Source organism: Rhinoderma darwinii, chromosome 6 (assembly GCF_050947455.1).
Source record: "Rhinoderma darwinii isolate aRhiDar2 chromosome 6, aRhiDar2.hap1, whole genome shotgun sequence".
In the NCBI taxonomy this organism is placed as follows: Eukaryota; Metazoa; Chordata; class Amphibia; order Anura; family Rhinodermatidae; genus Rhinoderma; species Rhinoderma darwinii.
In genome coordinates, this window is record NC_134692.1 from 45,908,423 (window position 1) to 45,933,718 (window position 25,296).

Below are 25,296 nucleotides of genomic sequence, written 5' to 3' on the forward strand. Positions count from 1 at the left end.
AGGTCACTGTCCATATATGGACAACGACGTCATTGTCTCTTCATGGAGCGGTATCCTCGGCAACGGGGATTCCGCTCAAGGAGTAGCCACTGACGTCACTGTCCATATATGGACAGTGACATAAGTGCTTCCCTCTAGGAGCAGAATCCCCCGCCTACGTTCTGGCTGGGGATTCCGCTCCTAGAGGGAGTCCCCATGACGCTATCTACAGGGGGTGGTGCTATCTTCAAGGGGGGTGTGGCACTATCTACATGGACACTGTGGCACTATATACGGACACTATCCACAGGGGACACTGTGGTGCTATCTACATGTGCACTATCTACAAGGACACTGGCACTAAGGGCAGCTAAGGGGGCATTATACTATATAAGGGCAGTTAGGGGGCATTATACTGTATGGAGGCAGCTATGGGGACATTATGCTGTATGGGGCAGCTTTGGGGGCCTTAAGCTGTATGGGGAAGCTATGGAGCAATATACTGTATGGGGGCATCTGTGTGGGCATTATACTCTATAGGGCATTAAACTGTATGGGGCAGCTATAGGGCATTATGCTGTATGAGGGAATTTGTTTGGGCATCGGTATGGGCATTATACTGCATAAGAGAATCTGTGTGGGCATTATACAGTTTGGGGGCATGTGTGGTCTTTATACTATATGGGAGCATCTATGGGGCAGTATACTGTATGGTGGCATTATACTGTATGGTGACAGCTATGGGGGCATTATACTGTATGGTGACAGCTATGGGGGCATTATACTGTGTGGGGGCAGCTATGGGGGTATTATACTGTGTGGGAGGCACTATGGGAGCAGGATACTGTGTGGGCTGAACTGGGTGTTTATGGGCCAAAAGAAAAAATTTGCTGGGACTTTCTGATACTTAAAAGTTGGGAGGTATGTTTACACCGTCACACCCCCTACAAAGATGGAAGACCTGGGGACATTCATTAGGCCCCTGGCTGCTATGGAAACCCCTTGGCACACAAGATGGTGACAGGGAGAGCCCCCTCCCTCTAACTGCTTTTTCACCGTCGAGGTGCATCCGTGCTCTGCGCTGCGGGACGCGATGTCTCGCATACCCCATAGATGAGTCTATGGAGGGATGCGTGAAAAAACAGGACATGTCCTATTTTATCACAGACCGTTAAAACAACAGCCGTCACACGGACTCATGCATTTCAATGGGGCCGTTCAAAGACCGTTGAAAAATAGGACATGTCCTATTTTACTGCGTGTCACGCATTTCTCCATAGACTGTAGTCTGTGGGGGATCCGTGACAACGCGTCCACCTCGGACATGGAAAACGTGTTTTTCACGTCCGAGGTGGGCTACGCTCGAGTGAAGGAGCCCTAAAATGCATGAAAACCAGAAAAATGCAACCAGAGTGGAGCTCTCATTTCTACAGCACAGACCCGAGAATGAAAGCAGTTCTGGGATTGATCATTGTGGTCATCTGCTCCAGTTCCGGATACATGACGTGGAGTTGTGATTCCCCTCCGTGTGATAAGCGTCAACTCAGGACAATCCCCGCCGTTCTCTATCCTCCGCCCTAATCACCTATTATAACAGCAGAACACCCAGCCGCGCCTCCACCTCTCTGGCGCCATTTTTAAGTTCCCGCGCTGATCGCAGCAGGACTCGCTGTGCATGTTGCTGGTTGTATTCCTCCGGCCATGCCATTAAGAGTACGCTCGGGGAATCGTCCTGTAGACACAGCCGCTGGCTGTGCAATGAAGAAGGAGCTGACTGACTGGGGCCGGACACGAACGGCGCTGCTGGAACTGGAGGGGAGACTGCGCTGCTCCGTGTGGTGAGTATACCGGCGGCGGGGACGTCAGCGCTATACCCTAAAGAAAGCACCGGGAGCGGATACAAAGCGAAGCGTTGCGTGCAAACCATTAGTATTAGTCAGGTATATGGTGGTGGGAGGAGCCAGTGCTGTATGCTAATATGGAGCAGTCTGGACTGCATGCTAATATAGAGGCGGAGTCAGGACTGCATGCTAATATAGAGGAGGAGTCAGGACTGCATGCTAATATAGAGGAGGAGGAGTCAGGACTGCATGCTAATATAGAGGAGGAGGAGTCAGGACTGCATGCTAATATAGAGGAGGAGGAGTCAGGACTGCATGCTAATATAGAGGAGGAGGAGTCAGGACTGCATGCTAATATAGAGGAGGAGGAGTCAGGACTGCATGCTAATATAGAGGAGGAGGAGTCAGGACTGCATGCTAATATAGAGGAGGAGGAGTCAGGACTGCATGCTAATATAGAGGAGGAGGAGTCAGGACTGCATGCTAATATAGAGGAGGAGGAGGGGTCAGGACTGCATGCTAATATAGAGGAGGAGGAGGGGTCAGGACTGCATGCTAATATAGAGGAGGAGGAGGGGTCAGGACTGCATGCTAATATAGAGGAGGAGGAGGAGTCAGGACTGCATGCTAATATAGGAGGAGGAGGAGTCAGGACTGCATGCTAATATAGAGGAGGAGGAGTCAGGACTGCATGCTAATATAGAGGAGGAGGAGGAGTCAAGACTGCATGCTAATATAGAGGAGGAGGAGGAGTCAAGACTGCATGCTAATATAGAGGAGGAGGAGGAGTCAAGACTGCATGCTAATATAGAGGAGGAGGAGGAGGAGTCAAGACTGCATGCTAATATAGAGGAGGAGGAGTCAGGACTCCATGCTAATATAGAGCCGGAGTCAGTACTGCATGTGAATATGAAGGAGTCAGGACTGCATGTGAATATGGAGGAGCTGGAATAAATGAGGTGAGGGCTCACGAGTGGTTACCTTGGTAATCACGTGACATCTACGGTTATGTGATCACTAACGTCTGAGGCTCATGTGACCTGGGTGGCACATAATGACAGGTTCCAATAAAAGTTAACATAAGTTATGGGCTTCAAGGCGGTATATTACAAATGCGGTCCGCGTTACATTGTAGTATGATATATTATGTGTAATTTATTCCTATGGGATTGCATTTAATGGGAACCTTTCACCTCCCCATACATGTGCATGTAATGGGGAGGGCTGCACAAACCATGGGGCACTTTAAAAAAAAATTCGACCTCCCTCTGTTATTTAGATATCGGTGCCGTTATATTTGGCGCCCGATATTTAAATAACCCCCTGAACTGGCAAGGGGGCGTGTTACTATGGGTGTGACACTGTCCAATCCGATACGGATAGTGTTACAAGAAGAGCGATGATAGAGGAAGAGAGTGTGCGCTCCCCAGCTCTTGCACTGTCCGTAGCAGTGACACGCCCCCTTGCCAGTTCAGCAGGAGACTGATCTTGAAAGTTGAAGAGTGTGCGTGCTCGCGCGCACTCTATCCTCGCTCTTGCTGTAACACTGTCAGTATGTGATTGGACAGTGTCACCGCGCCCCCTTGACAGTTCATTAAATATCAAGCACCAAATATAATGGCACCGATATCTAAATAACGGAGGAGGGTAGAAAAAAAAATGTAAAGTGCCCCTGTTATGGCAGGAAGAAGGGGATAAGTGAGCCCTAATCTACCCACCGCCCTGTCCCTGCCTACTTGCAACGACCCGCCCTAGGCGACGGGGTACAACTGGGCGGCGGTCCCTACGCTGACTAAGTGCAAGGGAATACAAACAGGGAACAAGCAAGGGAAGGGGCAGTAGCCCACGGAACACCGTGAGGAAACCAGAGTGGTCAACGAGCCAGTCAGAATCAGGATGTCACGAAGTATACGAACGCAGAGCAAGGAGCAGGAAGCAAGCCGGGGTCAGAGCGAAGCAGGATAAGCGGAAGCTGTAGCAAGGCTGAAGCAAGGCAGTAGCAGGCTGGAGCAAGGCTGTAGCAGGACCAGGAAGAATCACAAGCAATGAGGAAGAGAAAACGGCAGGTATAAATGGACAGGGGGCGGAGCTAACTCCGACTGACCAGGCTGCGATAGGCTCTCCCACTCCTGAGCCTGCCACCCTGATTGGTGGGAGCCGGAGTCAGTCTAAGAGGTCCGGCCTCAGGTGTCGATTGATTAATCCTGGGAGTATCCACAGACGTAGTGCCTGGCAGATCCTTTACAGCCCCAGGGTTTGTGGTTTCTCTTTCAAGATCTGCAGAATTCCTACAATGCGTTGTGGAATTTCTGCGCTGTTTGTGAATGGGACTTCTTTAAACCCTAATGCTGGGGATAGACGGCGACGTTGGTCGCGGGGCTAAAGGTCACCGTGTCTCCCTGCTTCACAAATAATGAAATTTAATGTGGTCATGTTGCAGCTGGTGTGTTGCTGCGACAGTCGCAAGAAATCCGATCCTGCTGGTTTTTTTGCGACTCGTATCGTGGCAACGCTGCCCCGTTGACTTTAATTTTGGGTCTTGAAAGACACATTTTTTTTTTTGAGCCATAACTTTTTTTAAATGATTCGGTCAATGTAGCTGTATGAGGGCATGTTATTTGGGGGATGAGTTGTATTTTTAATGGCACCATTTTGGGATACATGTAATGTATTGAAAAGCTTCTTTAATATTTTTTGTTGAGGGGGAATAGGGTAAAAACACCAATTCCATCAGGGTTTTTTGGGTTCCGTTATGGCGTTCTTTGGTATAAATGACAAGTAAACTTTGTTCTGCAGATTGATATGGTGGCGACGATACCGCATTTATATAGTTTTTTATGTTTTACTACTTTTTCACAATAAAAACACTTTTTTATAAAAATACAATTTGTTTGTGTCGCCACACACACACACACACACACCGGACTTGAGGGTCTTTTTTTAGGCCCTCGACTGCCTTTGCATCCAATTGGCACCTTGCGACGCAACATCTAAGTGGTTAAATGGCCGTGATCAGAGTTCGCTCTGATCCTGACCGTTAGGGCTTGTCTACACTTAACGGATTTGCTGCGGAAAATTTCTGTAGCATTTATGCATTGAATAGCAGACAATCCGCACCATTTCATGCGTTTTTTTTACTGCAGAAAATAGTGTTTTTTTGCTGCGTTTTTTTTCAAGAGCTGTGTGATGGTGATATTTCTTTTTCCTGTGGTGTTATTTACACCCCTGTAAGAAATTACGCAGTACATCAGAAAAATCAGTCCATTTTCCGCAGTAATTGACATGCTGTGGAAATAAAATGACGCACCGCAGGTGAATTTCTGGACTGAATTTTTCCACAGCGTGTGGATGACCTTTGTTAAATCTCACCCACTTTGCTACTACGGTGTTCCGCTGGGTATTTTCCGTCCGCAATTCTGATGCAGCGCCGTAAGAATCAGAATAAAGCCCATTAGTGGCCGCCGTGAAAAGGTGTATTGTCGGTCACTAACGGGTTAATATGACCAGGGAGCAATTCACATGTCCAATTCTGGATATTCACGTTCTCAGATTGGCTTTTAAATATCCCTTCATGTGCTGAAATAGTTAAACTTTGGATAATTCTGTATTCATGACAGTAATTGGTTTTGCATATTTTTTTTACCTGTTTTTCTTGGTAAATCCACTCCAAGCACAATATGGACAAATGAAAATTGATGGCGAGGAGCGGAGTGTCAGATGTATTTTGTCAAGGATCTCAGCGCATGGACAAATGAATGTTTTCTCCTTTTGTAGCGATTATAGAAAAAGAGCGTAAATACGATTTACGGACGCTAATGTAGAGAGGGGTTTGAAATGCAATGTCTTGTTATCCAGCAGTGGGTCGTGTTTATTTCACTCCTGATTCCCTTGGAAAAGTAGATCCGTGTGTTCATCATTACCTGTTTTTCATTTTCTTTTTCTTAGTTTGTCATTACTGAAGGAGCCTGTGTGTTTGGGCGGTTGCGAGCATGTGTTTTGTAGGTGAGTATTGGAAGCAGCACATATATTATACCTTGTGGTTCAATAATCCGCTCACACGACTAATAGTTTAAACATTGTGTAATATCACTTGGGATGAGCATGAGAAATGTTTTTGGAATAGAAACATACGTCCATGTTGTGACTTCTTATCAGAATCTGACCTGCTGCTGATCTATGACTTTTTTCTGGGCAGCCTCATTTTCTGCCTCGAGTCATTCTCGTGAGGCGGAAGAACTGAATGAAAGAAGTCATTCAAGAGTGAGTATAAATCAGTAAGCGGGCAGGTCCTTATTCATCATTGTGTGCTTTGTATGTGGCCGCTTTCCATGCAGGGGAGCCAGAAACGATCGCACACAAGCCTATATATACACATACATACATACAGCGGCTGCAAAAAGTATTCACCACCTTGGGATTTTCATATTTTATGCCCCAATTTTATTGCACTTTTTCAGTCTGGTCACCCGTATGTCAAGTCACAGCCAACCGCTACATTATTTACTGTTTTAAACCTTCTGGGGCTTTCTGCAGGGATGGTGGTGTGTTTTTGCTGGAATCAATATAAAAAAAAGCTGCCTATAGCAGAAGTGGCCTACTAGAATATTTATATATAATCGCCTATACGGGCTCGTGCAGGAGCGGATGCAAGGAATTGGGAGCTCCCTACCTGAATGTCCGTGATAAAACAAGGTCTGCTAATGGATTTAACTTTTATTTGTGCTATAAATATATATCTATATTTATATCCGATCAGGACAACTTTCCATAAGGCCGTGTTATGACTTGGCAGCAGCAAATATTAATCTGTAGTGACGAACGTCGTCCAATGTCTGATACTTTACTACAGCCAATATTAAAGAGGCTCTGTCACCAGATTTTGCAACCCCTATCTGCTATTGCAGCAGATCGGCGCTGCAATGTAGATAAGAGTAACGTTTTTATTTTTTAAAAAACGAGCATTTTTGGCCAAGTTATGACCATTTTTGTATTTATGCAAATGAGGCTTGCAAAAGTACAACTGGGCGTGTATTGTGTGTGTACATCTGGGCGTGTTTACTTCTTTTACTAGCTGGGCGTTCTGACGAGAAGTATCATCCACTTCTCTTCAGAACGCCCAGCTTCTGGCAGTGCACAGACACAGCGTGTTCTCGAGAGATCACGCTGTGACGTCACTCACAGGTCCTGCATCGTGTCGGACGAGCGAGGACACATCGGCACCAGAGGCTACAGTTGATTCTGCAGCGGCATCGGCGTTTGCAGGTAAGTCGATGTAGCTACTTACCTGCAAACCCTGATGCTGCAGAATCAACTGTAGCCTCTGGTGCCGATGTGCCGACACGATGCAGGACCTGGGGCAGGAAGTGAGTGACGTCACAGCGTGATCTCTCGAGAACACGCTGTGTGTCTGCACTGCCAGAAGCTGGGTGTTACACTCCCATTCCTAACGCTCAGCTAGTAAAAGTATTAAAAAAGCCCCGATGTACGCACATAATACACGCCCACTTGGACTTTTACTGTAAACACGCCCAGTTGTACTTTTGCAAGCCTCATTTGCATAAATACAAAAATGGTCATAACTTGGCCAAAAATGCTAGTTTTAAAAAAAAATAAAAACGTTATTGTAATCTACATAGCAGCGCCTATCTGCTGCAATAGCAGATAGGGGTTACAAAATCTGGTGACAGAGCCTCTTTAAGTGAAATTTAAGCTCTACTTGCCTGTAAGGTTTTATCAATCTGCACAAAGTTGTTCTGGAGATCCCATATTGTCCTCAACCGGGCTGCAGCAGAAGCCTGTGCTGGCCGCAGCGCTCTCAGGAGCTTGTATAGGAAATACTCCACTACCAGTGACCATTGTCTATTACATGACTGGACCGTGTGGTCACTGATACAAGAAGTCATTACAATCTGGAGATTAAGGGGAAGGGAGAATCGGAGGATCTGCTATATCTACAGTCAGCTAGCTATGTGAAATGCATTCTTGAAAAACTTTTAACTTTTGAAGTTTGCATTTTTTCAATATAATTTTTTTTTTCCTTTTTTAAGGACCTGTGTAGATGGGAGTGTGGGTAATGAATGCCCCATATGCCACACACCGGCCTGGGTAAAGGATGTGCAGGTCAACCGGCAGCTTGATAACATGATTCAGCTTTGCAGTAAGCTGCATGACTTACTGGGTAAAGGAAAGAATGTTGGTAAGTGATCTACCAAAAATTTCTGCATTAAAGAGGTTGTCCAATTATTAAATATCAAATTCATTGTAAATCAGAAAAAATGAACATTTACATCCTCTTAAAAAAAAAAGATCTAGTGAAGAGTTACAACATTTTCTTATATGGCACCACCTTGTGTTTAAAGTGTGTAGCGATGTGCACGTCCGCCTAATAACCTAATTGCTGGTGAACACGCATGCACAGTAAGGGTATGTGCACACAACCTCTTTTCAGGCGTAATGGAGGCGTTTTATGCCTCGAATTACGCCTGAAAAGACGGCTCCAATACGTCGGCAAACATCTGCCCATTGCTTGCAATGGGTCTTACGATGTTCTGTGCAGACGAGCTGTCATTTTACGCGTCGCTGTCAAAAGATGGCACATAAAATTACGGCCGCGTCAAAGAAGTGCAGGACACTTCTTGGAACGTAATTGGAGCCGTTTTTCATTGACTCCAATGAAAACCAGCTCCAATTACGTCCGTAAAAGAAGCCGTGAAAAACGCGTGCACATGTAAAAACGTCTGAAATTCAGGAGCTGTTTTCTCCTAAAAACCGCTCCGTAATTTCAGACGTATTTGACGTGGTCGTGTGAACATGCCCTAACTCTCCCCACTGCTAAATCTTGTCATAGTGATCTTCTGTTCACTACAGAGCAGCCAATAGAAATAGCTTTCTTACCTGCTTGTCAGGTAAGGAGCAAAGCCTCTGCAGTAGCATGGCTGTGTAGCTTATAAGACTCCTTTTGCAGGGAAAGTAAGTGACTATATTGTTAACTGCCAGAGGGGGTAGGAGACGGATTCTGATTAGAGCCCCTCCCTGAAAAACACAGGTTAGCAGTATCGCAAGGGGGACACATGGAATAAAAAGATTATGAAAAAAATAAATATATATATATTTTAATGCTAGAAAGATGGCAAAATTACTTTAACAGCATTTCAGTGCTCTTTGTATGAACATTATTCATGGGATAACCCCTTTAAGTATGATGACATTAACAAGATTCCCATGTAGGGTAACCAAGCGCCCACTCTGCTTCGCCCTTTTCAAATGAAGCACTGCCGGCGCATGGTTCTCCCTGAATTAGCATATGCACTCTAGATACAGTAAAGAATTTACTTAAGATAGCCATACACATTAGAGAAATGTCACATGATTTGATGTGTATGAGGGGTAGTCTGATTGGATGTTGTGGAATACCAGGATGGAGCATGCTTTGTTGTCAATCTGGCCAATCCTTCTCTGAGAGATGAGTAGCGTCCGAGGTGTCTGGCAGGGGTTTATCCCCCTCTCCATGTATAAAATAAAATCTGCCACCAAAAGCGCATTTAAAAAAAACTCCATTAAAAACTATTGAACTGCATGGCATTTTCTACATGTGTTTTAAAGCGATTAAAAAAAAAAGACGTGTGTGAAGGAGGCCTAAGAGATTGTGAATAGACTCGTGATCAGTAACTAATCCGTTAACAAGCAAAATAAAATGTTGCTGATCTCCACTGTAAACCTTCAGGACATTGTTCTATTTTACCTTTCTTGAAGGTTTTTGTTTGATTGTTTTATTGTTTCCAATTATAATTACTATTATGGAGAAGTGTCTGGATTGCCAGTACCTCTGGTTACACTTCATTTACTCACAAGAAGGTAATTAAGCCGTGCAATAAAAATATGCTTAGATAGTAATTATTATGCCTTTTACGTATCTCTTTTTGATGGGCATTTTCTCCCTTAGTGTGTGTATCCACATGAGGTCTTGTGTAGGTCCTTTATATGATGGAGAGGAAAATTTTGCAAGTTAAGTGTGTTGCAAAAAAGGCTAAGTTCACACTACCGTTGTCTCCCGCTTAGGTCTTTTCTGTCAGAGGAAGAGATGACCGAAAATCCAAACGGAAAGCATTGCTTCCCTTTGAATTACCATTGATTTCAATGGTAATTCTTTTGTTTTAGATGGATTCCGTTTGCGGTTTCCGTCTTTATTCATGGAAGCATAAGTTCTGCCGACTACTATGGTTTCCATTAAAAAAAATACATAAACCTAGCATCACTCAGAGCGTCGGAGCTTGCAGCGCGCGCAGTTCAGGAGCACTCACTTGTGATCGGCTTGCCGGGGGAATGAAATGTCATTTTCTCGATAATGCAACTTGTATGTCGAGAAAAAAGGTGCTCTGCTGACAGGTTTCCCTCAAATGCCAGGCAATGCTGATGTGACATCACTTTCTTGTGACTTTGCATAGCAACGTCAGAAGTGATGAGTAAGGGTGTGCGCACACAAAACAAAAAACGTCTGAAAATACGGAGCTGTTTTCAAGGGAAAACGGCTCCTGATTTTCAGACTTTTTTATTAAAAGTTGCATTTTTCGCTGCTGTTTTTGTATAGTCTATGAAAAACGGCTCCAAAAAGGGCCCAAAAAGTGACATGCACTTTTTCGCGGCCGTTTTTCAAAACTGTCACGGTTTACGGCCCGAAAAACCGCCGAAAATAAGCAGTGTGAACATACCCTTAAGATTACTTTGGCCATATTTTGGAGCCTGCTCTGTTAGGATATTGTTCCTATTAGACGAGGAATAGCAGAGGTAGAGCATTCATATGCAAAGGCACTGTATGCCGATACGTGTATATTTATGGAGCCCTCTCCATCTAAGAAAAGTTACAAATGGGCCCAAAATGTTTTGCAACCCTGGTCTATAGTATTTTATCAGCACATTAGTCATAAATGTGGCTTTCTAATAAGAATTCAGGGCCACCTCAGAAATAGTCGCTCCTGTTCGAGAACAAATCTCTCTATATAAGCAAATATTGGTGTTTTATGCAATTTTGTGAAATTTTACCTCCAAGCAAGTGACTACTCAGTCTTGAACTGAAAGTTAAATATTTTAATCCGATTATCTGTGTATTTCCCTGCAGTACTGTCAAAAACTAGTGTTCTATAGTATACTTTAAAGTCTAAAGGCCCTTTTACATGGGCCAATATGGGTTTAGATAACGAGCACCGATCAACAAGACAGCTCGTGTATCGGCGCTTGTTTGCTCCTTTCACAAAGAGCTATGCCGGTTTTTGCTCGTTCATCGGCTGATTGTTGCCCTATTTGCACAGGGCAATGATTGGGAACAAGTGCTCATATGAACGTATGGTTCTGCTTCTGTTGTAAGTTTCTGATTGTGTAGGCCTGTGATACCACGTAGACCCCAGACCCCATATTATGCTGTAGGATTAGAACTCGGGCTCAGGAGACACGGGTACATAGACACCCTGATAATAGCAGAGAAGAGCCAATCAACTCAGATGACTCTGGACTCTTCTGTCATATATAGATTCCAATCTTAGTAAACACACGTTTGCTTGGTTATGTATAGTTTGTTTTGCATGTGCGGCATTTTAAATAATGGCTAAAGACGAGTTCCTAAATGGCTGCCTTTTTTTTCTTTTCTTCTCTAAAGCAAAATAATCATTCCACAGTGAAGGCTAAAATTGTTACCCAGATGGCACCAAACCATATTCCTTTGATTTTTTTTTAATAAGAGATGCGTTTATCAAAGAGATTTCTCAACTTCTGTTGGTAATGGGAAATAATTTGAAAGGCACACAGCGTGGATCATTATATTTCTTTGATGCAGATTAATGGCAGCTAAAGCAGTGTTTTGTAATTGCTTTATTTTGCCGTAGAGTTTTTGTTACATTAGGATGGTAGGAGAACGCTGCTTTAGTCTTATAGATTTTACATACATGAAGGAGGGAATTGGATGTCTGCCAATTTTGAAGGAAAATCCTTTGGTCTTGAAAATGGCACTACTGTTTTATGTATCTGATTTTTATTTTATTTTTTTATATATTTTTAAGTGCAAATGAATTTTCTTGAAAATGTTACAATAAAATAAAAAAACAAATTAAGATAGTACATACGTGTATCCTGATTTATCTTGATTTTTGGGGAACATCATTAGTAAATATGACTACACTAGTCGTTTCTCCCAAATGCTATGTTGGGCTTCTCCGAGAAGTACATGGACAGATTGTAGTGGTACCAATGATCAGCTGATCGCTGCGGGCAAATTACTAGAACACCCATAATCAGCTGTTATCAATGGGCTAGTATTATGTTGCCTACTTAAATGAACAGGCAAACCTGTAATGTGCTGAGTCCGCTAAAGTAAGAGCTGCTTTTGCAGGAAGCTTTCTGTTTTGGCTCATGAAGAGATTCCGAGGTGGAGGACATCAATTTATGATGTCCATATGCCCTAATGATCGGATAGTACAACTCCTTTAAATGTAGTTGTGAAGATGATTAAAATATGAACAGAAAAGTAAGGTGGCGCTTTCTGTCTGCAGAATAAGAGATCAATTAAAGAGGTTTGCTCAACTAATGCCAGAACCGATACCACGGTTTCCTGCGGGAGAAGTTTTGGCATCCATTGCATTAGCCGTGATGCCACAAGTCTCCTTTCATGTAGCATTTTTCTGTCCAGGTATGAATGCTGTTCCAGTGCACAGCTCGATCATAAATCATCTGGCCGAACACAACTGATATGTGAACCCTGCCTAGCTGGAAGCGATCACCGTGATTCTCTAGCCTTCAACAATCAGTTGTTATAGCCAGGGGAAGCATCTCTCCAGGCATTTTCTGCAGGGAATTACGTGGCGGCCATTAAAATTACATGGCTGCTCTTGTGATGCAGCGGTCCCCAAACGTTTGTATGAAGCAAGCAACTTTCAAATATATATGACAGATGGTGTTGAACACAATGAAAAGTAAAAGGGAAGGATACTATTAAATATATGGACTAGTGATATGGCTTCTACCCAGGTGTTAACTGGCAGTTTAGGGTTTTGACTTCAGTATGAAGTTTTAGTAATGATATGACATCCCTGGTGCCACTAGCACACAATAGCCCCTAGAACCGCCAACGCTGGAAAGCCACATACTGGGGACCCAAGAGCCACATGCATAGATGGGCCCAGTCCACCATAGCGGGAGCCACTCTTACAGAATTAAAGATGCTCTCTAAAGCAGGGTTTCCAAATGTATCTAAGCCAAGCGCCCCTACTCAAATAACGTCAAAGTACCCCATAAGCTTTGATCATTAACTATTTTGCTTATTAAAAACAGCGTGATCACGTTGTGAGTTTAGCGCATCACAGGTTGAGAACCTAGGCTTTAGCGTAAGTACTGTGAGCTAACAACAATTTCAACTCCTAAAGAGTAATACAGTTAGGTCCAGAATTATTTGGACAGTAACACAAACTTTAGCTTTTTACCAAAATATATTGAATATACAGTTATATAATGAATATGGGCTTAAAGTGCAGACTCTTGGCTTTAATTTGAGAGTATTCACATCCTAATTTGAAAAAGGGTTTAGGAATTACAGCTCTTTAAAGGGAATGTGTTGCCAGAAAAACATGTTTTTTTTTTTAATTAAACATTTAGTGTGTAGGTGATTAAACATTTTGTTCAAATTTTTTTTATTTTTTCCACGAGTCAGGAAATATTATAAATTAGATTCTAATTTATAATATTTCCCATTGCTGGTCACTAGATGGAGCTATTCCCAAAATTGCAGCATTGCAAAATTGGGTAAAAAGCCCTCGCTCTAGTGAGCTCTCAGCATCCCCCCCTCCTTTATCCTGGCTAGTGCCGGGATAAACGAGGGGTTTGAACGGTCTATCCTCCTACACTGTGTGTCGCCATTTTTTGAGCTAACACACAGTGTAGTAGGTTTACATACAGTAGTAAACGTACACGAACATACATTGAAATCTCTTACCTGCTCCTGCCGCCGCGGCTCCCTCCGGCCCGTCCGCTCCGTCTGCTGCCGCTGGTCCAAGTGCACAAGTCCGGAAGCCGTAATCTTACTGTCCGGCCGCGACTTCCGGTCCACAGGAAGTCTGTGGACTGTGTGGGAGCGGCGCATGTGCAGTTCCCACACAGACGGCGTACACAGAAGTGGATGGGACGGGAGCCGTTCGCAGTCCCTATGGGACTGTGGCTGCCGTATTCCATGTCTGTATGTGTCGTTAATCGACACATACAGAAATGGAACAAAAAATGGCAGCCCCCATAGGGAAGAAAAAGTGTAAAAATAAGAAAAAGTAAAACACAAACACACAAATATAAACGGTTTTAATAAAGCACTAACATCTTTAACATATGAAAAAAAATTTTGTGATGACACTGTTCCTTTAATATGTAGCTGCCTCTTTTTCAAGGGACCAAAGGTAAATGGACAGTTATCTCAAAAGCTATCTAATGGGCTGCATGGACTATTCCCTCATTAATCCGTCATCAATTAAGCAGGTAAAAGGTCTGGAGTTGATTCCAGGTGTGGTATTTGAACAGAAAAGCAAAAAGCACGGCGCCACATAGTGCAGGTCAATGAGGTTTAAATGGAATATTGAACGTGGTCTATTATGCTCACCACGATAGTGCTTGGAAAAGGCAATGAAAAAGTCCACAGGTGCTGCTGCCAGGATCCAAACCGGTAAACCAGATGGTCACCGCTAGTTAGAACATAAAGAGGTAGTGGGAAAAGGGAGGATCCTGTAAGGCGCTGCTGCGTGGCTGTATTACAATTACACGACACATACTCAAGACACCAGAGTCTTCTTCACCTGGATTACAGGGTAACTGAACGGCTGTGGTATTTGGAAGCTGTTGCTGTGAACCCACAACTTGAGGTCAAAGGAGCTCTCAATGCAAGTGAAACAGACCATCGTTAGGCTGAAAAAAATGAAGAAATCCATCAGAGAGATAGCACAAATGTTAGGAGTGGCAAAATCAACAGTTTGGTACATTCTTGAAAAAAAAGATTGTACTGGTGATCTCGTGAACTGCAAAAGGCCTGGACGTCCACGGAAGACAACAGTGGTGGATGATCGCAGAATCCTTTCCATGGTGAAGAAAAACCCCTTCACAACAGCTACCCAAGTGAAGAACACTCTCCTGGAAGTAGGTGTATCAGTATCTAAGTCTACCATAAAGAGACGACTTCATGAGAGCAAATACAGAGGGTTCACCACAAGGTGCAAACCATTAATCAGCCTCAAATAGGCCAGATTAGACTTTGTCAAACAACATCTAAAGAAGCCAGACCAGGTTCTGGAACAGCATGAAACAAAGATCAACCTGTACCAGAATGATGGGAGGAAGAAAGTATGGAGATAGCTTGGAACAGCTCATGATCCAAAGCACACCACATCCTCTGTAAAACATGGTGGTGGCAGTGTGATGGCATGGGCATGAATGGCTGCCAAAGGCACTGGGTCACTAGTGTTTATTGATGATGTGACTGAAGACAGATGCAGCCGGATGAATTCTGAAGTGTTCAGGGATATACTTTCTGCTCAGATTCAACCCAATGCAGCAAGGTTGATTGGACGTCGCTTCGCAGTACAGATGGATAATGACCCAAAACATACTGTGAAAGCAACCCAGGAGTTTTTTAAGGCAAAGAAGTGGAATATTCTGCAATGGCCGAGTCAAACACTAGATCTCAACCTAATCGAGCATTTCACTTGTTTAATACAAAACTTAAGGCAGAAAGACCCACAAACAAGCAACAACTGAGGACAGCTGCAGTAAAGGCAAAGCATCACAAAGTAGGAAACCCAGCGTTTGGAGATGTCCATGGGTTCCAGACTTCAGGCAGTCATTGCTGCAAAGGATTCTCTACAAAGTATTAAAAAAATATTTTATTCATGGTAATTTTAATTTGTCCAATTTACTTTTGAGCCCCGAAAATGAGGCGGCTGTGTAGAAAAATGGTTGTAGTTCCTAAATGTTTCAGAGGATATTTTTGTTCAACCCCTTGAATTAAACCTGAAAGTCTAGACTTCAATTGCATCTCAGTTGTTTCATTTCAAATCCAATGTGGTGGCAGCAGAGCCCAAATCATGAACATTGTGTCATTGTCCAAATAATTCTGGACCTAACTGTATATACTCCTCTTTTGTGGTATATTCACACGTTGCAGTTAAAATTGCATCCAAAATCCGCATGCATTTCTACCACGATTTGGTGGGTTTTTCAATGCGCTTGCAATAAAAAAATGCAAATGTGCAAAAACGCGGTGAAAATGTATACGGTTTTTGGATACAGTTGTAACTTCACTGCAGTATCTCAGTACAGCCTGAAGGGGAACTGGTGGAAACAGAAGTTACTTATTGGCGTCTAATAGATAGCAAACGTTAAAGGAGTCTGTCATGGTAATAGATTCCCGTTTATACTATTTGTGACATTCTGCAGGCGCTTAGCTTCTATTCTGGTGAACAAGCACTGTCCCCCTGTAGAAGCCGTCCTCAAAGTCGTCTCTTAGGGGGCAAATTGTAGTTTTGTTCAGGTCTGTACACTACACTATATGCTTTATTATCTTATACAACCCTTATCTCAGACATTGATAAACATAGCCACAGAGTTTGGAATAATCCTTTAACTCCACAATGATTCTTTGTGGCAATATGGGGTTTTATTTTGTAACCTTTTCAGAAGGTCGCAGGGGACACTTCAATAACTGTGCTACAATATAAATATTTCATTACAGCAGTTTCTGCTCACGTATCTAGTCCAGTTAGAGCCAAAACAGGTATTTAAATATTTATCCATTTCTTACAATAACAGCTGATGTGGGTCTTTATTGAGCCAGCAGCTCCCCTGCCTGCAGCGAGCGTCTCGTCCTGGCAGGCAGCGCCATTCTGGTCTGTGCTCTGAGACCTTGTGCTGCCAGCAGAAGCAGAAAAGTAACGGGGCACGTTCCGCATATTTCATGGCACCATTTATAAACAGCAGTGCGAGACGGTGCTGCCTGCCATTAATGTACAGTGGGTGGACAACTTGGTTGTGTCTTCATCTTCTTCCCACGCATGCAAAAAGAGTTTTTAGTGACAGACCGCATTTCCTTTACATTAGAATGTACAGATTTTTTATTTTGACTTTTTTTTTTTTTTCATTTGCTATTTTGTTCAGAGTCATATATATTGTACAAGTTCACTAGTGTATAAGTAACTTTGTTACATTTGTGATGTTTAGCAGGCACACATACCGGGTCAAGTAATTTTTACGCTGCGGATTCACCAATACTGGTAAATTGTTGTGATCTGTTAGTCCAGCTGACACACTGATGCACGACCAAGGCTTTTTTTTTTTTACCTCCGCAACGGACCTGCTATTTTGGGGCAGTCACCCCCCCCCCCCCCCCCCCCGGTAGTTCTGGTCTGTATGCCTCCTCAATTGTACCTTTCTGCTGTCTGCTTTTTTATATTACTATGTTTTGGATGGTTTCTATCCATATTCATCGTATTCCTTATGTACCAGTCTTTGCATGTACTATTTGCACATTCCTATAGAGGCTGTGGGACCCGTCCTACGTGGGGATCCTTGATCTATGGGTAATGTTACTGCCAATGTACTTATTTTTAACGATTTTGTCTTTCAATAAAACATTGTCTATTTTTCGCTAATAATCGTTGATGTGTGATTTCATATATAGGTGTTCGGACCCGCTATTTTGCGGACTGTGCATGAGGCCTAAACTGTGGGGGGAAAAAAACAAAACTCTGGACGGCTTATTTTAATTCAGTTTTTAGTTAGATACAGGGTGGGGAATATTCAAGAAAAATTCACGTACCCAAACGATTATAATCATTGTGCTGCCATTTAATCTCTATTTTATTCTAACTTTTTTTCACCGTTCTTTTTTTCTTTTACTTAAAATTCTAAACTCAATTCCTTGCGCAGTGCACTTTACAGCACCTTGTTCTATTGCCCTCTGTCTTGTACCATGTGTTATGTTTTTGTTTTGTTTTTTTTAATATTCCTTAAAAGTTCGGTAGCCATACTTGGAAATTGCCAAATCAAGACAATCGTCTCCTGGCAGGTAAAATATATTCCCATGAGTGCCCTATTTTAACACCATTTAAAAAGAGTACCATTTCAAAACAATTGCTTCTATTAGAAACTACTGGTGCTTACATAAACTGCTGAAAATTACTTAGAATTTTCACTTCTCTTGCAGGAAATAAAATGGATTTATGTCAAGATGCATCACTCAAACAAAACACTACAGAAGGAGAATCTAAGAAAAAACAGATAAAGATGTGGTTTAGCCCCCGGAAAGGGAAGGTGAGGTATGTCTTGGAACGGGAAGAAACCGGCCAACAGATTCAATCAAACTGCAAACAAGCTCCATTTTCGGCAACTTATGAATTTGTCTCTCCGTCACCCAGTGTGGAGCCTGAAAAAAAAAAGAAGACTGTGAGACGTAGAAAAACAAAGAAGAAGCAGCTGGAGGACATTAACCAAAAATGGGGTATTGGGACGCAGAATGAGAATACTGACCGCATCAAAGACGATAACCAGGAATCCAATAGAACGGTGTCATTTTGCAGCACTCCTCATGTACTTGAGATGCCTGATGATGTTGTGCAAGAAAGCGATTATGAATGTAACCAATTGAATAAAAATAGCCCAGAAAAGATGAGGTTAGAAAATCGTACTGAAGAAAACGCTACTGAAATGAACAACATGAAAGAAAGTGACATGTCTGAGTCGATGACACCTCTCGTCCAGTCGCATGTCGGACAAGAAACGAACTACAGCTTTGATTCGAATCCACAAAATGGACAAAATAAAAGTCAGTTGGAGAAATCTGTGGAAGAGCAGCCCAGTCGTAAGAAGTCATTACAATGCACAAGCCTAAAGAACATTTCTTCTGGAAGTACCAAGAGGGAAAAGACCCCTTTAAAACGCAAACATTACCCAACTGCGTCCTCTGATTCCACAAAACGTCCAAGGAAAGCAAAGCTAGCTGATGATTCCAAGTCAGAAGAAGACACTGGTGACCTTGGGAAAGTCCAAAGTAATGAATTCAGAAAAAGTCCAAAAGCGGAAACAAATCTTGAACCCAATTCTACGCTCCGCTCTCCTAAAGATGGCAGACGAAAGATCCAAACTCGAGCCAACATTCAAACGTCCCCAAGTAATTTCCCATATACAAAGAAGAACCACAAGGGTGAGACGATGCTTCATGTGGCTTCTATAAAGGTGGGATTTTTTTTTTTCTTCCTGTGTGGAAGAAGTTGGAAGTTTTGTGTTTTTGAACAGAGTAGTATATTAGTTCAGTCAGACTTCTTCACAAAAAGCTTGTTCTGTAATGCAGTAACCAATGTAAACTATCTTAAATCTGGTCAGTCATGTAAAGATGTTCTGCCTATAAACATGGAGAATTACATTTCTCTTGAGACGTTCTTGGATAGTGAACTTAACATTGAAATGGTGGTTTTATGGTAATTTAGGCAATGTATGACTCCACTATACCAGTCTAAAAACAAGACTCTCTCGTGTCCTAGGTGTTGCAAAAGCCACATTATCTTCCCAAAGACATAATGTGACAGATTCACAAAGACTGGCGATTCATACACCAGTGTTGGTATGAAGCGCGTAGGAATGTTCCGTCTTCTGCTGTCCGTGTGTCCGAGAAGCAAATCTACACATATGACGTGCACCATAATTTTGTGTTTTTTTTTTATTTTATTTTATTTTAACGCCATAATACTGGTATTTAACCGTACTTACATTCCCCTCAATGATTTTTTCCTCTTCCTTGCAAGTAAACTCCCCTTACCATTTCCCTTGCGCTCCTGTAGTGACGTTTCCGTGGTGCCTTGATGAACTCCCGGCTGTTGCGATGCGTCAACACATGTGACTTCTGCAGTGGTCACGTGTTGATTCGACACGTCCTCATTGGAGTTCGGTAAATAGATCCGTAAGGAACCAGGGAAGCATCACCACAGGGATTAATAAAGGCAGTGTACTTTGTCTCTTTTTATTGCAAATTAAGTAGGCACCTGCATATTTGCTGCGGCTCCGCTGTTAATCCGTACCACAATCCATAAAAAATCTGTGCACATTACGTGACAGGAATTGACATGCTGCTAGTTTAAAAATCCACACAGCCGGTAAATTTCCGTGTGTAAAATTTTTGCAGCATGTGGAAGAGTTTGTTAAAAACTCATTCACTTTTCTGTTACTGTATTCCACTGCAGATTTTTCGCCCGCAACTCCAGACTAAAAATCGGCAGCGTTTCCATTCCGTGTGCACTTTGCATTAAGGTCCTTTTACACTGGTCTATTTCGTTACTACAATCGCTGGTCCCCATACGTTTCTATCATGTCGGCAGCGCATCTCCCTGTTTACACAGGGAGAAGTGCTGCCGACAACGATAATATTTTCGGCATTTAAAACGATACAATCAGCCGATGAACGAGCGTTTGCTCATTCATCAGCTGATCTTTGCCCTGTTTACACAAGGCAATTAGTGGGAATGAGCGTTCTGTGAACGCTCGTTTGCCCGATAATTGGCTGGTGTAAAAGGGACCCTAGGGCTCATTCAGACAAGCGTGTATCTCGTCCGTGTGACAGCTGTTAAGCTAACAGCCGTCACACGGACTCCTGTATTTCAATAGGGCCGTTCACACGACCGTTGTTTCAACGGAGAGTGTGAAGGGTCAGTGAAAAAATAGGACCTGTCCTAATTTTTGGCGCTTCACGCATCCTTCCATAGATTAGTCCATGGGAATGCGTGATTGCGCGTTCCGCACGGGTGTACCTCTGACGTGAAAAACTACAGTTTTTCATGTCCAAGGCTTTCTACGTTCGTCTGAATGTAGACTTGGGCATTCTCTTTCCTAGTGAGGCTTCAGCTTTGTTAATCTGTTTGTTTAAATAGATTACAATGGGTTAAAATAAATTTCTGATGAAGTTTTTATCGCAGAACTTTAATGCTGTAGTTATTCCCAGCTGTCAGATCTAAAGTTCTTTTATGTGCGGCAATCGTTATCACGTTTTATGACCGTTCTTGGATGCTTATTAGTTCCATTTTTGGCGTCTGATTTGAGTTAATTTAATCTTTTGGAAGGCAATGGGAGCTGTGCTTGATTATTGAGCGTTTTCCAGGAAATGCTCCATTGGTAAGAAAATTGGTCTGGAACTAGTAGAGTCTCCAGGAGAATACTAAAAATGTTAAGCGGCTGCAATTAAGCGATCTGCAACTATTGTGTGACTGACAATAACTCGGCAAGAAAGATGAATGAAAGTTGATAACCTGGCCCACAAGAACGTTTCCTTGCAGACTATGATTTCCAGCTCGGTTTTCAGAAGTTTGAAATTTCATTTAATAATCTTTTCTTAAGAAAGAATTTGCTTCTGGCTAAAAAAAAAAAATGTATTTAAAAAAAAAAAAAAATGCCTGCTTGCAAACTTTTTCTTATTAATGGGAAGCCAATCATCAGAAATAAGTTGACGGAGGGTGAAGTTAACAAAAAAAGCTAATTGCTTATGTCTAAAAATACACTGTATGTCGGATGTGTGTTTTTAGCTTTGACTTTTTTTTTTCCTGCAAATTACCGTAACCACAAATCTAGCTCGTAAGTTCAAGTGAGTGAAATGTAGTTGGATTTTGGCTACTTTTTAAAAAACAAAAAAACAAACACTGCTGTAAGCTCAATCCCTCATTTAGCTGTTCTGACAACGGCTCCTGTGTGCCTCTATCACAGGGACACACGCTGTAGACTGCCCTAAAACAGCATGTCTGCTGATGGGCTAGCAGGAAGCCTCAAGAAAATTGGGTTTACTTTACTATTTTGCCGCGTTAGATTTGGTAATGACTTTATAGCAAAAGTTTTCTAATTCTACCAGAGGGCTGTTTGCAATGTTGGGCCGTCTGGATCTCCTGGGGTTTGTACTGTCAATGACCTTGCAAGACATTCCATCAAACTTTAGCTTCCCCTCATCGTTTGCATTGTGTTATGCCTTTTAAAGTTCACCGTTTGTCTAAGTGCAGGGCAGCAATTGAATTGTATTGCATCTTCTTTTACGATTCGTTTACTCTTGTAGTCCCTACTTTTTACACAGGTGTCAAATCTTTGCCTTGCACCAGTTTTATGTCTATATACAGTGTTTGAATTGCTTCCCTAATTCCTTGTCTTCTTTTTTGTGTTACATAGACGCACTCCCAGGACTGTGACACACAACACAATACAATTTGTGGAGCAACTGTTGTAATAGCGGAGTCCGCCCTGGAGATGGTGTAACATTTCATTGCAGAGCTGCTGAACATAGGCGCAAAATCCACAAAAAAATAGTAGCATATTTCTTACATTTGTAAATTGCTTCAGCCTGTGACTCTGCAGACGGATAACATTAGTTCTTTGGCAGCTATACAAAAAAACATCTTTACACTTCTAATAATAAGAGCGGCTGCATCGTGCCATTTTACTGTAACGTTTTAGTGTAAGAATGAAAGCATCCATATTCTAGAAACGAAAAAGCCATACAAAAAAATGCTGCGTTTTACCCTCCCAATGGTTTAATGGTCACACCATATATTGTATGTATTTGTTTGTCTGTATATATGTGTATCTAATAAATGATTTATCGTGTGTGTGTGTGTGTGTGTGTGTGTAAGATGTTTGAACATATTTCTGTTAAATGATGCATGCTACTGAATATTTGCCCTTTTTGGCTAGAATTCTTTTTTCCTCTGTGTTTTTAAGACGATTGAACGGTCTTTTGAACCTGCACACAGGGTGAAATACAAGCAGTGGAGGAACTTTTGAAGAGTGGAGCTAACCCAAATGTTAAAGATAATGCGGGATGGACACCTTTGGTAAGTCTTCTGTTGCGTTCACATTTTTAATTTGAGTATTAAGAAAGCACGTTTGTATCATAGGTCAGATGCACAGTAATAGGGAGAAAGCTGTCAATCATACGGGGGAGGATGGGGGGCTTTCATTTCTGATTCCTTCTGCAGACTAATGCTTTACAGCACTTGCCTCACAGAGGGCAGCAAAAACGGGCTGACTGGTTCCTTTTAATTTTGGAGGATATTACTCAGAAATCCCATCCTATAGCGATTTAAAAAAGAAATTGCCTTTGGCTCGCTTGACTGGAGTGATTTTGAAAAGATTATCAAGCTTTTCAATGGGCCAACATTTTTCAGCGTTTTTTTTTGTGACTGATTTTAAATGTCTATCCCTTGTGTAGACCTAGCTTTAAAGTCTATGGAAATGGTAACCTGGTGTTAAAAAATTGCACTAAGCTTCATGCTGCAATCTTCATACTTCATTTTCAGCCCCCCTAGCCCCTGATATTCAGTATGAAGCTGCTCTAGTTTCAGACTTTTCTCCTGTGGGCATGTTACTCCTAGTAATATATGCTGGATGTGAAGTCTCTGACTCCAGGATGCTGCTACCTTCATTAGCTGTCATGTATCAGCACAGCTTTCTCTCTACACTGATAACCTGTGTGAGTTCCACCTCTGCTTTCCTCCCTATCTACACCTTGACACTGACTTCCTGTGTGACATACCCTCCTAAAAGACTTGGAAGCTTACCCCCCTCTCCAAACTCTGATCTGCCGTGTACACCCCCCCCCTCCCTTTTGCTATCTCTAAGGCTGGATTCACACGAGCACATTATGTCCGTAATCATGTTTTCAGTACGGGACAGTTGAACGGCAGCGAGGCAGGGACTCCTAGCATCCTGCATAAGTATGATGCTAGGAGCCCGGTTCCCTGCACTGTGTTCGGTCCGGGACTTGCGGCTGAAATACGTCCGTCAATTACGGACGTAATGTGTGCTCGTGTGAATCCAGCCTAACAGTGAGAAAAGGTGGGTTGAGGATTACATCATCCCGTCAGTAAAAACGGAAGGATTTGAGTTAGAAGCGGCAGCGCAGCAAAATGGTGGAACGTTTTAATGAAGACAATTTAGAAAGTTGCTTAACTTTGCGTTTAGGTAGCAAATACACAAGAAAATGAAATTTGGTGCAACGATGTCTATGGCCTTAAAGGGGTTTTCCAGCCACTAAAATTGATGGCCTATTCTCCGGATAGGCCATCAATAGCAGATGGGTCGAGGTCCGAGACCCGTGATCCCTGCCGATCAGCTGTTTTGAAGGGACCGCACTTCAATGGGAGAAGAAGGCTGCAATGCTTGTGAATCGCCGCTGAATGCGTGTCGACGATCCAAAGTGAGCAAGAAAAAATGAAGGGGAAGAAGCGCTCGTACGAGCGCTTCGGCCCCTTCAAAACAGTTTGACGGGGGTCCCAGGAGTCTGTCCCAGACCCAGCAGCTAATGATGGCCAATCCTCAGAATAGGCCATCAATTTTTAGTGGCTGGAAAACCCCTTTAAAGCAGAGGTCTGGGGGGTACATACTACTTCCATCTACCAATTGTTTTGGTCATTAGGAGAGTTTCCAGTGCTGCTGACAGCTGAGGGTCTGTAGACTTGCAGGTATTACCTCTGTGTATGTCCTGGCTAATGCAGCTGGTAAACAGCACAGTACCTTTTTTACGTATCCACAGGATGTATAATAGATGAGGTTCCCTATTAGGAGACTGTGGTTCCTTTACCCCTACTTGGCAATCCACAGATAAAATCTACAGCTAGCCTAGCATGTGTGTATCTCTCTCCATTGTAGTCTATAGGCGCTAAGAAAATAGACGACTGTCCCCCAACCCTATTTTGAACAGTGAGGGTTCAAGAGCCGGGAATCCTACTTGCCAGTCATTTATGGCATATCCTGTGGATATTCCATGTATGTCTGTTGCAGGAATACCCCTTTAACAAATATCTGACTCTTTTTTTGTTTTTTTCCAGTGTCAGGAAAAATGCAACTCTTTGTAAGCTAGCCGTAGTGATAAAGATATAGTCCTGGGAAAAGGGCATACACAAAGAGATCTTTCCCATGATATGAGCGATATTTCCAGTGGAATATTATTATTTGTATTATCAGAGTTATCTACTTTACATTGCCCCCACATTTACAGTTTTCAAGAGCTTACCACTAGTGACTAAGAATTTTTTTCTCATACACGATGTGTGTTGACCGATGGAGCAGATTTTCATTAGTTGATACAAATCATTTATTATACCATAGACAAAATTATTAATGTTAACGACTGTAAAGTCATTAGCAATAATTGTTCTCTATTCTCTAGAGAAAATAAAAAGGTATCTCGCCATGAACAGTAGTGATCCTTCTTACCAAGTGCATAATGTAGGTGCAGTTGACTACTACATTGATAAATAAGGTATTCTGACGTTTGGACACTCTTTTGCCATATGTCAGGCCCATTATAGCCTATAAACACATTCAGTGTATACGTCGGAAGATTTTGTTAGTGTAAACGCTGAATGTGCCTCAAGGCGTGGTGTGTACGTAGCCTAGTAATAAAGGAATCCTTGGGTATGTGTTCTGTTGGCTTTGTGAT

The 25,296-nt window shown here is 42.6% G+C and overlaps 1 protein-coding gene across 2 annotated transcripts in view; it reads left to right on the plus strand.

Annotated features, from left to right (window-relative positions):
* The first annotated feature begins 1,362 nt into the window (after positions 1 to 1,362).
* Positions 1,363 to 25,296, plus strand: part of BARD1 (BRCA1 associated RING domain 1) — a 38,126-nt gene continuing 14,192 nt past the window's right edge. Inside the window, exons 1-5 of one of the 2 annotated variants that reach the window (XM_075829640.1) lie at positions 1,363 to 1,817; positions 5,766 to 5,822; positions 7,868 to 8,016; positions 18,037 to 19,064; positions 22,607 to 22,687. In XM_075829640.1, the coding sequence (XP_075685755.1) occupies positions 1,681 to 1,817; positions 5,766 to 5,822; positions 7,868 to 8,016; positions 18,037 to 19,064; positions 22,607 to 22,687 (1,452 nt within the window). In that variant the 5' untranslated portion in view covers positions 1,363 to 1,680. Of the gene's footprint in view, positions 1,818 to 2,723; positions 2,780 to 5,765; positions 5,823 to 7,867; positions 8,017 to 18,036; positions 19,065 to 22,606; positions 22,688 to 25,296 lie in introns of those variants that run through there. The other variant, XM_075829641.1, reaches the window with a different exon arrangement.